The sequence below is a fragment of the Hyperolius riggenbachi genome, chromosome 10 (genome assembly GCF_040937935.1).
Source record: "Hyperolius riggenbachi isolate aHypRig1 chromosome 10, aHypRig1.pri, whole genome shotgun sequence".
NCBI lineage: Eukaryota > Metazoa > Chordata > Amphibia > Anura > Hyperoliidae > Hyperolius > Hyperolius riggenbachi.
In genome coordinates this window covers 46,016,461-46,030,818 of record NC_090655.1, presented here as the reverse complement: position 1 = coordinate 46,030,818, position 14,358 = coordinate 46,016,461, and the positions used below count along the sequence as shown (strand labels likewise).

The 14,358-nt window shown below is 46.4% G+C and overlaps 1 protein-coding gene across 1 annotated transcript in view; it reads left to right on the top strand.

Annotated features, from left to right (window-relative positions):
- Positions 1 to 14,358, top strand: part of LOC137536656 (putative DBH-like monooxygenase protein 2) — a 42,846-nt gene that overhangs the window by 12,010 nt on the left and 16,478 nt on the right. Inside the window, exons 4-7 of the mRNA XM_068258898.1 lie at positions 1,149 to 1,232; positions 8,121 to 8,288; positions 11,707 to 11,809; positions 13,073 to 13,239. Coding sequence (XP_068114999.1) covers positions 1,149 to 1,232; positions 8,121 to 8,288; positions 11,707 to 11,809; positions 13,073 to 13,239 — 522 coding nt within the window. The remainder of the gene's footprint in view (positions 1 to 1,148; positions 1,233 to 8,120; positions 8,289 to 11,706; positions 11,810 to 13,072; positions 13,240 to 14,358) is intronic.

The window sequence follows — 14,358 nt, the reverse complement described above, 5'->3', positions numbered from 1 at the left end:
CACCTTCAAGCTGACCATGCATGCAACAATTTTTTTTCTGATTTCTGACCAATTGAATCACTTCATTTATTGCAGTAATTTATTGCACACTTCAGGGTATCACAGGAGGGGCTGCTCTATGGGGCCCAAGAGAATCTGGGGTCTGGCGAATAGTGTCACTCTCGGGCCCCAGCTGCAGTCCGTGTCTGTCCTTCTGGATGCCTATTCATGTAATGAGAGGTGTCGGGAGGCTCATCCAGGAATTACTATAGTCAGTTAGTGATTAATGTAAACATGAGATGAATGGGAGAAAAGGAATTTTACTTGCCTGGAGCTCCTTCCGGCCCCCTGTAATCTGTCAGCTAACCCGATACACTTTCAGTCCAATCCGGGGTGCTCCTGTGCAATCCACACAATCCAGCTGGGTTGCAGAGCACAGCACATGCACTATGCATCCTCCATCATAATCCGATTGCTGGGAGCATTATGTGCAAGCACGGTTACAATCTGCACGGTTACAATCTTAACAAAATAAACATAAGCAGAATGCTCCCAGCCATGGGAGGGCGTAAAAAGCGGACACACAGACATTAGTATGTTCAGGCCAGGGATGGTTTTACCGTAAGGCACTGTAGGCACATGCCTACAGGTGCATAGTAATAGAAGGGCAGCTCACTCTGCTCCTCGAGTGCCTACCTCCCCCCTTCCCTATGCAGAGTCCTGAGGGAATGTAAATAAGAGGTTACACACCCTTTTCTCGGCATTCCACTGACAAGATTGGCCTTCACTCGAGTGCAACTTAAAACTCAGGGTAGCTCTGGCTACCAAATACTAAAGGGCATAGAGTCCCTCTACTGCAGGAAGTGATATCACTCATTAAAACTTCCTGCAGGAGAGTTGCTGGCAAATCTGACAATGTACGTGCAAAAAATATATACCCTTTAACAAGATTTTCTTTAGCATGGGGTTGAGTGTTATTGCTTATCCCGTTAACAGTTTCAAACAAAATATTTTGTTTGAAACTGCTGGTACAATCTAAACCTCTTTTGGCAAATCTCGGTCGTTTGCCCCCATCACGGTCCAATTAGATAAAGTCGAGGGCTTCAGACTTCTGCCTCCTGTTTGCTGTAATTGCTAAATATATTTTCTTTTTTGCCCTTTCCCACCAGTTTCTTATTCCAGATCATGACACAACATATGCCTGTGCCTTCATCCCTATGCCGAATGTATCAACAAAGCATCATATTATTAGGGTAAGTTCTAAGCGCAATCTTTACATCATCTTCATGGGCCAGAGTGAAAATCTAGAAGGAACATCAAATATAGATGATATATTAAGGAGCAGAGACTCAGCACCTCAAGATTTGGAAACTTAGGTGAGCAGAAACGGAGCTTCAATCGGAAAACCTTGTGTCACCCAGAGCAAGACCACCCAATGTGCAATCAGAAAAGCTGCCCATACATCTACCGATGTTATGGCCCGATCGACCATCCGATTTCATAGTTTTACCAAATTGGAAAAAGCCAGTGCCAGAACAAGCATGCTCAAACCATAATTTATTTTGGGCTCAAATCATTTCAATGAATCGATCAGAAATGCTGGAAAGTTTTTAGTCAAAAGTGGTTGACCACGTGCACGGCGGTAACGCCATCGCCATTAAATATTGTAGTGACCGATGAACGTGATGGACGCCGCCTGTCTAGTTACCCCAAGTGTAAATGTCCCCCCTTCCCCCGATGCTGGTGCAGTCTAAAATCTCACCTGTCCTGCTGCCACGACTCCCGACCTCAAATGTATGTACTTTACAGAGTACACAGTCATGATGTCACTGATTGTCCTCAGAGGAGCTCACAATCTAATCCTATCATACATCACATGGTACACATGCCGCCTAGAGCCACTTGAGTTTGATGGCATAGGAGGTAGTGGAATGGGTGAGATTTTAGACTGCAGGGACATGGGGGGGGGGGGGGGAGGGGGGGACATTCACACTTTGGGGTCGGCCAGGCAGGTGGCAGAGGCAGCATCACTAGGCCGATTCCTAAAAGACATCAAGTTGAAATCGATCAGGAATCGGCCTGCGGTGTATGGACAGACAACAGATATTTAATCGGTCACATTTAATCAGAGAAAGATCTGCCTCTTGGCTGATCTGCCCAAATATTGCTCGATGTATGGGCGCCTTAAATGTCAGAACGAAGCAGGCAGACCCAAGGAACAAAGGAAGAAGAGCTTTACCAACCTACTGAATACTGCTTTATTACTAGTGTTGGGCGAACACCTAGATGTTCGGGTTCGCGAACGTTCGCCGAACATCGCCGCGATGTTCGGGTGTTCGCGCCGAACTCCGAACATAATGGAAGTCAATGGGGACCCGAACTTTCGTGCTTTGTAAAGCTTCCTTACATGCTACATACCCCAAATTAGCAGGGTATGTGCACCTTGGGAGTGGGTACAAGAGGAAAAAAAATATTTGAAAAAGAGCTTATAGTTTTTGAGAAAATTGATTGTAAAGTTTCAAAGGAAAAACTGTCTTTTAAATGTGGAAAATGTCATGTTTCTTTGCACAGGTAACATGCTTTTTGTCGCCATGCAGTCATAAATGTAATACAGAGAAGAGGTTCCAGGAAAAGGGACCGGTAACGCTAACCCAGCAGCAGCAGCACACGTGATGGAACAGGAGCAGGCGCAGGAGGAGAAGGCCATGCTTTTTGAGACACAACAACCCAGGCCTTGCATGAGGACAAGAAGCGTGCGGATAGCATGCTTTTTACCGCCATGCAGTCATAAATGTAATAAAGATAAGAGGTTCAATAAACAGGGACCGGGCGTCAACGCTAACCCAGCAGCAGCAGACGTGATGGAACAGGAGGAGGCGCAGGAGGAGAAGGCCACGCTTTCAGGTGCAACTCAGGCCTTGCATGAGGACAAAAAAATGTGTGCGCAAAGCAATGCAATGAGTAGTTTTCAGGACACAATGGGCTATTCGGAGGAGCTATTCCCACCCCCACAATCTTCTACCTGTGAAAGGTCAATGGAACAGCCACAAATGTTGTGCCCGGATTCACAACCTTTTTCTGTGGAAAATGCACCTCGCACTGAAATGCAAGGCGAGGCCGAGGATGAACATGACGTCAACAACTCAACATGACGCAAAATGGGGGCGGAACAGAAAGCTGCTTTCAATGTTTTGAAGGCCTTAATTGCCTCCGGTGGCCAGTTAGATGCATCATTCATCACACCCAAATCCCAGAGCAATGTGTACAGGAATTTGAATCTCAGGAGGTGTACCGAGATCATCTGGACAAGTGACCAAGTGACAAGTGACAAAGTGACCAGTGACAAAGTGACAAAGTGACAAAATGACAAAGTGACAAAATGACAAAGTGACAAGTGACAAAGTGAGAAGTGACAAGTGACAAAGTGACAAGTGACAAAATGACAAAGTGACAAGTGACAAAGTGAGAAGTGACAAGTGACAAAGTGACAAGTGACAAAATGACAAAGTGACAAGTGACAAAGTGACCAGTGACAAAGTGACAACTGACAAAGTGACAAAATGACAAAGTGACAAAGTGACAAAGTGACCAGTGACAAAGTGACAACTGAGAGGTTGTTCTGGGGAGCTCGACTGCACTCAGTCGCATATGAGGAGAGGTCTCGTCGGGACTGCTGATCCTCCTCAGCTTGCTCAAAGCCTTGAGGGTTCCTGAAGATCCTCTGCTTGGAGTTCGCCGGGGTTCAGCTTGGTGTCGGGGTCGGCGGCGTCCTCCTCACTCCAACGTGGCAGATCTTCTGTTGAAGGAAAAAAAAAAAAACATTGTTAAAAGTCCAGTACCGCTTCTGAAGGACTCACCAAGAGATGCAGGAGCGCTTCAATCTAGCGCACCATCGCTCGCTGGGTGATGTCCCTGCCTACGCGCTGGAATTCTACGCTGCACATGCTAGCACGCTTTTGCGCAGTGCCGAGGCGCATTCCAGCAGCTAGTAGCTACCAAGCTTCTGTGGATCTGATTGGGCCACCATGTTGGATCTCTGCCAAGTCCTCCAAAATTTTGAGCAATCCACGTTGCGTGACTGAGCAGTGACAACTCTACAGTCAGCATTACAATACCACTGCTGTGTTTACTGAAGAAATCAATGTTGAAGATGGAAACCGCTGGCATGATGCAAGTGGGGGATTCTGAAGATGAAAACGATCAGCGTGATGATACCAACATCAGGCAACCTGCCTCAGGAAACGCTGGTCCCAGCTATGACAAAGAACAGGACGAGGAACAGCTGGAGTTGGAGCAGGAATTGGATGCCCCCACTGCCGAGGGACAGAGCGGTGCACGTTGGACTTCCACAATTTAGCGGGAAAGGACAGCAGAAGAGGAAGAAAGTGATGCTGGTGACGAATATGGTGCATCACAACAATCACAACGCTTACAAGAACATGAAGACAGAGGAGTCTGGCAGGACTCTCTGGCACACATGGCTCAATTCATGCTAGACTGCATTGAACGCGGCCCGCGCATTATTCACTATTCATTATTATTCATTATTCTGGAATCTGGACAACACCAATTACTGGGTTTATACCCAGTTTATACAAACACAATGTTAAAAAACTGATTGAAGAAAGTGTCAGACAGGTCAAAAATGGAACAATTCCAGCAGGCCCTTGAGGATGGAGACTTTAGAGAGGAGATTGACATCCTCCTCCTTCTCTAGCCAGTTGTACGCCGACAGACTGACTTCAGCAAACCCAGGAGGACCAGGAGGGCAGCAAAGAACACAAGCTGCTGCTAGTGCCGAAAAGGGAATGGTATTGGCAGTGTCCTTGGAGTGGGAACATTTTCTGACACCCATGCAGCAGCCCACAGAACAGCAATCGGGCAGTTCCACGTCCTTCAACACCAATCGCCTGGAGAAGATGGTCAAGGTCCAGGACTACATGTCAGATGGCGTAGCTGTGTTGAACAATCCATCTGCAGACAGACGGTGAGTGTGACAGGAAGCACAGAAGGACCATGGCAACTCACTCATAGTACCACAGTTTGATAGTGCTGCCCAAAAAATTATATGGATCCGTGGACCCGGGCACTGCGGGCAGTACTGGGAAGTGGGAACGCAGATTTTAGTACCTAAACACACGATACAACATGTTTTCCGGGGTCGGACTCTGAGGCACATACAGATGGTCCCGATCATCATCCTCATCATACAACTCTTCTCCTGAGTCTGACCCACCCACCACCTCTGCCACCCCAACATCCCCAGACACAGACCCCTCATCGTCCTCAACATTAACTTGGGATGCTGGCCTGAGCCAGACCTCCTCCTCCACATCAGGCCCCATCATCTCCTCAATGGCAGCCCTCATTAATCGTTCTGGCGACGGACCGATGGACACAACATTCTCCTCCGGAGAGGGCTGCTGCTGACCACTGGCTGCTGGGGTAGATGTTATAGCTTGCGTGGGGCGTTGGCTGTTGCTGTTGTTGGGAGTGCTGCTCACAGCGGAGGTCTCTGAGGAACTCATGGTGAGCTCATATAGTGGTTGGCGGTGAGTGGAGTATTACTGATCCCAGCAATATACACACTGACTGGCAGAGTACGCAATGCTATATAGTCTGGCTGAGCGGTGTACACAGAGTGTCAGTAAACAATGGTACATAGTCTGGCTGAGCGGTGTACACAGAGTGGCAGTAAACACAATGCCATATATAGCGTGGCTGAGCGAGGTGCACAGTGGCAGTACACACAATGCTATATAGTCAGGCTAAGCCGTGTACACAGAGTGTCAGAAAACACAATGCTATATATAGCGTGGCTGAGCGAGGTGCACAGTGGCAGTACACACAATGCTATATAGTCTGGCTGAGCCGTGTACACAGAGTGGCAGTAAACACAATGCTATATATAGCGTGGCTGAGCGAGGTACACAGTGGCAGTACACACAATGCTATATAGTCAGGCTAAGCCGTGTACACAGAGTGTCAGAAAACACAATGCTATATAAAGCGTGGCTGAGCGAGGTACACAGTGGCAGTAAACAATGCTATATATAGTGTGGCTGAGTGAGCGGTGTACTACTGTTCCCAGCAGCGACACACAATGACTGGGGGGGACCCTGGCTAGCGTGGCTGGAGAGTGAACTACCCTGCCTGCCTACCCAAAGCTAAACCCACAGACAAATGGCGGAGATATGACGTGGTTCGGGTATTTATTTACCCGCACCACGTGACCGTTCGGCCAATCAGAGCGCGTTCGGGCCCGAACCACGTGACCCGTTCGGCCAATCACAGCGCTAGCCGAACGTTCGGGGAACGTTCGGCCATGCGCTCTTAGTTCGGCCATGTGGGTGAACAGGGTGATGTTCTGCAGAACCCGAACAGTGGCGAACACTGTTCGCCCAACACTATTTATTACCTCTGTCATTCAGAGGGTTATAAGTTCAGTTCTGAGTCCAATTTACACCTGCCAGCTGTGTGGCTTCTGCCACATCTATCACCGAACCCGCCTGGCACTCTCGTAACTGAACCTGTAAACCTCATAATCACAGTTCCTGGCATCAAATATACTGTAGGTCCACCTGATATATATATATATATATATATATATATATATATACTGCTATCTGTGCAGAACCACTTTACTCCCCCCCCCCCCCAACTCTCGGTAGAATTGAAGACCTATCTTGGCTCAGCAAGGGTGATAGGTTTCATCAGCTCGCTCTTAGAGCTCGGCCTTGAATTCACATCATGGCTTGAAAAGGAGATTAGAATTGGAGGAGGGAAAGAGTAAAGCCGCATCTACACGAGTAGATGCGGCCGCGATGCTGCTTATCAATCGAGCCGCTGATGCGGCTCGATTGATAAGATCCGACAGGACGGATCTCCGTACCGCCGATTCCCTGCTCGCTCCCCGCGAGGGGACAATGGCAGGGAATCGTGCGGGAGATAAGCGGCGCCGGCGGGGACGAGCGGGGAATCGAATGCGGCGCACGCACGGCGAGCGGGGACGCGGCGGGCACGCGGAAGAGGTGATCCGGCGGCTAATCGAGCCGCCGGATCGCTACAATGTCCCTCCGTGTAGATGGGGCTTAAGACAGAAGTGAAAATCAGTAGCCAGTGAAAAGAGTGAGCGAAAAGAGAAGAAAAGATAGTGAGAAAAGGTGGAAAAGACGAGAAAAAGGTCAGAAGAAAAGAAAACAAAAAAGAGGAATAGCATGCTTACAACCCCCCTCAGAGCGAGAGGGAGAAAAGAGAAAGATGAATATGTTTGTGGATAAAAAAAAAGGAACACACTTTACAAAGGTGCAAATGCAGCAAAGGTCTTGTCTGAATGTGCCTATTGTGTCTATCTTCAATGTACTGTGTGGTGTTCTTGAAAGCCACCAGGTAGCAGTAGTACTTACTATATTTTACCATGGGGTGTATTCTGCAAAGTATGTTAAAGTTATTAGTATCACCAACAGTAAGGTAATACCCATTGTGCAATTAGCGTAATTTTTGTTACTTAGGTAATGTGCACAATGCCAGGGTACCTAAACAATACAAGTACAGGGTGTGGTATCTGGCAATTAGGGATGGTCGGAAATGCCGATTTCTGCCAATGCTAATTTCTGATTTTCTATTTTTCTGATTTTCCTTTTTCTGATATTCCTTTTTTTTTTTTTTTGAGGAGTATTTTATTTGTCACTTTCTGTATCATCAGATAATGCAAAAAAAAAATAATAATAATCAAAACGGAAATCTGAAAAACTGAGAGTTTGTGATTGGGCTTAAATTACTGCAGTGATACGATTTTCGCGTAAAAATTCAGCATTCTTTAATTGGTCCAATGCTCTTGAGATCTGTGATTGGGCTTAAGGTACAGAGTTGCAGTAAATTTGATTTCTACGGCCTAGTCATATGTGAGGCATATTATATGGCTAATAAAGTGTACAACCTTATTTTGTGGCCATATACGCGTATAAACTAAGTTGACATATTTGACACCCACAACATGTGACCATGCCAAAGGTTCATCGCAGCTCACCTGTTCTCTCTCACTGGCACGTACTCCGTATACTTTCTCTGCCCCTTTTTACCTGCTAGTAAGATCATGCATACTTTATAATTCATTCACCTGTATTTTCTGTTATTTCCAGTATGAGCCAATTAATGATCCAGACAGCGATGAAATAGTCCATCACATTCTGATATATGGTTGTGGCAACAGCATAGATTTTTCCCCGGAGGTCGGAGATTGTTACGGAAGTGACCCTAGATACGCCAAGTGCATGAACTCCATGTTTGGATGGGCGATAGGAGGAGAAGTGAGTAGTGATGACCACAAATTTCTCATAGTCGTAATTTCGCCTCAAAATTCGCAATTACAATGCAAAATCATAATGCGAAATTTCAGGAAAAATCTTAATGAATTTTGCCTGTAATTGTAATCATTCATAATTTTGCAAAAAAAAACAATTTGCATAATTTTTGCATGCCGACTTTAGAGGTTTTTAGCAAAGCCCCTATACATACTATTGATACATATGTAAAGGAGAATAGTGGGTTAAAAAAATAATTTAGACCTTGTACTTTTTAAGAAAATCAATTTTGAAAATGCAAAGGAAAAATGGTAATATTTCTGAGTTAAAAAAAAAAAATTCTTTGCATTTTAAAAATCCTCCTCCTCTTCCTACTCTTCCTCTTCCTCCTCCCCTCCTCCTCCTCTTCCTTCTCCTCTTGCTCCTCCTCTTCCTCCTCCTCCTCTTCCTCCTCCTCCTCCTCCCCCTCCATCTCCTCTTCCTCCTCTTCCTCTTCTTCCTCCTCTTCTTCCTCCTCCTCTTCCTCATCTTCCTCCTCTTCCTCTTCCTCCTCTTCCTCCTCCTCTTCCTCCTCCTCTTCCTCCTCCTCCTCTTCCTCCTTTTCTTCCTCCTCCTCCTCCTCTTCCTTCTCCTCCTCTTCTTCCTCCACTATTCTCCACAACAGATGTATCAATTTTGGTGACAATAGCATGTATGAAGGCTTTTTTATTCACTGCTAACGTCAGCACAAAATTACGCAAAATTTAAGCGAAAATTTACTAGAAATTAAGAATGATCATACAAAATCAATTGAATTTACAAATCATAATTATAATAGACATTATTGCGAAAATTTATGCAAAATTTTAGGTAATCATAATTAGCTGATTACGATCATCACTAGAATATCGACTAATCGCCGCACATACCCACCGCAATCGCCGCCCACGCCGCACGTCGGGAACCTCAGCCGTTGAGCCGGCTGGGAGCAGCTTTCATTGACATCTGACCCTGCCTATCAATGTAAGCAAATGCTTACATTGATAGACAGGGTCAGGAGCATATAGGGACTGCAGAGCGAGTGAGCTGCGGCGGGGAGACCTATATAGGTAGCCAGCTCGCCTTCACACCACAGCAGTGTCGCTCATTTTCCACTCGTCTCCAATGGAGAAGTCTCCTCTTCCTTTCCGTCTCCAATGCTGCCCATGTCCATAGCCACTGGCCGCAATGCAAATGTCCACAGAGAGCAAGGAGGCCGCTGCACAGTGCCGCTGACAGCAGAGTACCGCAGTCAGGCACTCGCCTGATCACCCTGCATTGCAGCATTTGCAAGCTTGCAAATGCTGCACCAGTTTAGCCTGCTGCATTGGTGCCCTTGCTCCTGTGGAGCCCTAGGCCATGGCCTAGGAGGCCTTGGCCTAAACCTGGCCCTGGCCATGCAATTTGTTTATATTGTTTGATCTACAATCAGACTGCACGTAATCATCTTTATTACTGGGAGACATGAAAAAAACAGACAGCACCAACTGCCATTATTTATAACCACACCCCCTAAAAATGTGATAAGCTAAAAGATTGTTTTTTTTATAGATATACATATGCACAGAGGGAGATACTGGTTGCATGGCAGTTGGAAACAGGTGTTATTTCCCACAATGCAACATGGCTCCCACAGTATGATGTCAGGACCTAGCACTTAGCAGTGCTCATTGTTGTTGGGGTCCCCCTCGTTCTCTGTCCTCCCTCCTCATATTTCCTGCGTCGCCCGGAAGTCTATCTGAGCAGAGCAAAGCTATTCTGAAGTGCGAAGGCACGAGTTTCAAGCTGAGCCTGCAAGCAATTCCTTTCACTGTATTTGCATAGTTTGGAACTTGCACCTGCACAGTTCCGATTCAGACACTGTCACTATGGATAAGTTCCTGGTTTTCATATTCGACTGGAGTATTTTTGTCAAATATGAAGACCACCAGGGATTGTTAACAGGGGCACCCCGGCAACAACGAGCAGAGCCAGGCTTTTTAAGCTGACATTTACATCCCTGCACAATCTGGGCCCTGGATACATGAAGGACTTGCTGAAGCTGCACCACACCTCTCACAACCTCAGATCAGCAAGTTCTATAAACTTGGTCACTCCCAGAGTGCACCTCAAAAAATCTGGAGACAGAGCCTTCTGTCATGCTGCCCCTACTCTTTGGAACTCCCTGCCACACCCAGTAAATACAGCACCATCCCTGGAGCTATTCAAATCCAGACTGAAAAGCCACCTGTTTAGCCTGGCATTTCCGGACTTATAAAATTCTTCCTCTGTACCATGATGGTCTGAGCCATGCTTATGTGCTTTGAGTCCTACAGGAGAAAAGCGCTTTACAAATGTTATTTGTTCTTGTTGTAATTTAGCCCACCATGTGATTTTTCTAACCCCAGCCAAAGGGTATTTTAACCTCCCTGGTGGTAGCCGAGTCAGGCTCGTGATAGAAAAATTCAGGAGCGGTAATCCCAAGCCTGACTCGGGGTAGAACCTGGAAGGTCTATGGAGCGCAGCGGGCATTTCAACTCATCTCCCCCAGGATCCAGACGCTGGCAGCCACTCTCCTTCCATTCCTCGGTGGCTGTCAATCCTTCTGGTTGTTTGTCGTCATGATGACAGCTGGCAATCTCTCTATAGGTTTACAGTGCCACCCGGAGGACAGAGGGAGAACTGCAGCGCTGGATCCCAGAGAGGTAAATAAGTACAGGGTCTCTCTGAGGTATGATTTTTTTCCTGGTTTTAAAGAGAACCCGAGGTGGGGTTCTGACAATGCTATCCGCATACAGAGGCTGGGTCTGCCTATACAGCCCAGCCTCTGTTGCTATTTAGATCCCCCCTAAGCCCCCCCCCCCCCTGCGCTCTGCTATTCCCCATAAATCACAGCCGTGCTGTGCGGGCTGTGTTTACCTCTGTAGTGTCAGTCTCACCGCTCCCCCCGCCTCCTACATAGCTCCGGTCCCCGCCCGCATCCCTTCCCTCCAATCAGCGGGGAGGGAAGGGACACTGGCGGGGACCGGAGCTATGCAGGAGGCAGGGGGAGTGCCGAGACTGACAGTACATAGGTAAAAACAGCCCGCCGTGACACGCTGCGTAACGATAGCGCAGCTGGGATTTATGGGGGATAGCAGAGCACAGGGGGGGCTTAGGGGGGATCTGGATAGCAACAGAGGCTGGGCAGTATAGGCAGACCCAGCCTCTGTATGCAGATAGTATTGTCAGAACCCCACCTCGGTTCTCTTTAAGGTCTAAAAGCATGCCAAAAAATTGCAACGTTTTTAGACCCTAAAATCCAGAAATAATCATACGGCCAGGGAGGTAAAGAGGATTTTTAAATGAAATGTGAAAGAGAGAGAAACTCTGAGTTTGTTTTAAACACATTGGTGAATCCATCACAAGTCTGTTTTCTTCTTTGCAGCCTATTGACTATCCCAGGCAAATGGGGATTCCTATAGGGGTCGAGGATGCCCCACAATTCGTCCGAATAGAAATTCATTACAGCAACTTTGAAAACAAGCCGGGTAATTAGCATTTATTATGATAACATACTAACACTGTCTTTTTCTAGTAGAGGGAAGAGCTCTGACTGGTGATGAATTTGATTTTACAATTCTCCTGGCATAGTTTTGGGCTGGTTAACTGTTCGCATTTGGAGTTTATGTCAATAAAAAGATTTTGCAAGTGCACTTATAGGCTTGAATTCAATAAGCATTACTGCATTCGGTAATGCAGAAAACAGCTAATTTTACCAATCACAATGCTAAATGCCAATTCAGTAAACCTATTACTGCATTCAAAAGTAAAATTACTGACTAGTGAGATAAATTATCAACTTCTGCGGTAAATACCTCAATAAATGTCAAGAAATTGCAATTCTTAAACCTTCAGTAAATCAAGTAAAAGTGTTCAGTATTTATCTTCAGCTCTGACCAGCCGGTAATTTACAATCTCCAAGAGGTAACATTGACAGATGTAGCAGACAGTTTATAGGGAGAGCCAGACAGTCATGCTTCTCATCCCATTTGATCCTAAACTCTGGAGGACAGGACTTCAGAATGGCAAGGAAGGAGAAGACATTTAAAAAGGCAATGTGCATATCTGTGTACTGATACACAAAAGAGCTCTCTCAAGTTACCACAGATGCACATCTAAAGGGATGCCGGGAATGCACTGGACAGAAAATGAATGACTCATGCACAGACTTGTAAGAGAATACTGATTGCTGGCTGCCTGACCTGCTCTACAGCTGGTAAGCAGGGGCGTAACTAAGAGCCATCGGGCCCCCTGCACATCCCTACCTCTCTTTAAACTGGTTTTAATCTATTTTTTAGTGTTGTTCGAATTCCACGTGAGACCACATGGTTGAATGGTTCAGAACCCAATCTGCACCATTTCCACACTGGATAGCAGGATGGGGTGCGCTTCATTTAGCTCCGATGCTTCCTGATTCAAGCTGGACGTGGGAAGTATCAGAGTTAAATGGAACGCACACCCAGTCCTGCTGTCCGGTGACAAAATGGTGCTGAATGTGACGGGTTCCGAGCCACATGGTCCCAAATTCAACCGACCACACTATGTTATACTTGTTTTGGCACCACTGTTTACCCGTTTTAGCATTGTCCTTCTATTGGTGAAGAGTGGGGGAGGATCTAAAGGTATAAGTCTAGTCACAGTTGGTCCTCCAACCACAGCCATCAACATAATAGTGATTGCTAGTTCTGTTACTGCTGTCATTACTCTAGTGGCTGGCTCCCTAAGCACTATGCTGTATGTCTGTCTTGCAGGGATTTTGGACAGCTCAGGCATCAGAGTGTACTACACTGCGCAGTTACGGGAACATGACGGAGGAGTCCTGATGACCGGTATCTTTACCTTTCCCGCACAATTTATCCCACCTGCCTCCAAACTCTTTAGAAATTATGGACTCTGCAACACTGGATTGATCCCCGAAGTAAGTAGCTCCCCCCTCCATTCTCCTTCCCCCCATAAAAGACAAAAAACACATGGCTAGTGGGGCAAATGGTATGGAAATACTTAAGAAGGAACTGTAGGAAAAAAAACTGCCCCCATGGGATACTTACCTCGGAAGGGGGAAGCCTGAGGAACCCAGTGAGACTTCCCCCATCCTCTGTAGCCTGGAGGATCCTGCACTGGCTCCCCCAAAAGTTCCATTGACAAGTATTGCACAGGCACAGCAATATTTATCTTCCCTGGCAACAGCGCAGGTGCAGTAGTGGCTTTCCGATGGGCTCAGGCAGAAATAACCAAGCCCCATTGGGTCCCCTCTACTGCGCAGGTGCAAGTGACCCAATAGGGCTTGGCAATTTCCACTATTAAACAGGAAGCCGCTACTTCGACTGCGCTGCATCACGGTAGGTAAATATTTATCTTCCTGCTCTTCAGGGGATTACAGTGCTGGACTGCCGGGGGAGAGAAGGACAGGGGAAGCCTCATTTGCATCTAGAGGCTTCTCCATCCCTAAGAGTTTTTTTTTTTTTCTTACTATCTTAACATGATGTATTATGGAGTTTGCTTATTTCATGTGTTGAAATGAACTTATCAGTTACTTCTGTACTTAAAGTGGGATTATATTCCCAAAACTATAATTTCAGTAACTACACTTAGTTACATAAAATAATATTTAAAAACATTTCCACACATTTCCTGTGTGTAAAATTCTTTCTTTTCACTGCAGAGAGCAGTAGAAGCTTGCTTGTCTCTTGTCATCGGCAAAGGCAAGAATCTCCCTGTGTGTAACAAACTTATCTGGTGTTGTCTCCGGAGGCTGCTCTGACAATGTTGAGCAGCTGCAGGAAGCTTCCACTTCCTCTTTGTTCAGACACATCCCTGGCTCCCCTGTAGATGTGACTCAGCGTGTTGTTTCTGGCAGTCTCCCTATAGCTGTCAGTTCGCTGATCGCTAGAGCCTTGCATTTCTGTGCTTAGTCTAATTAGTTTATTGAGCTACATATAGCTCAATAAACTAACTAGAGCCAGAGAGCCAGACAGCCAATAGGGAGAGCCACACAGCCCTACTTCTCACCCCATTTGATCCTAAACTAACTAGACTA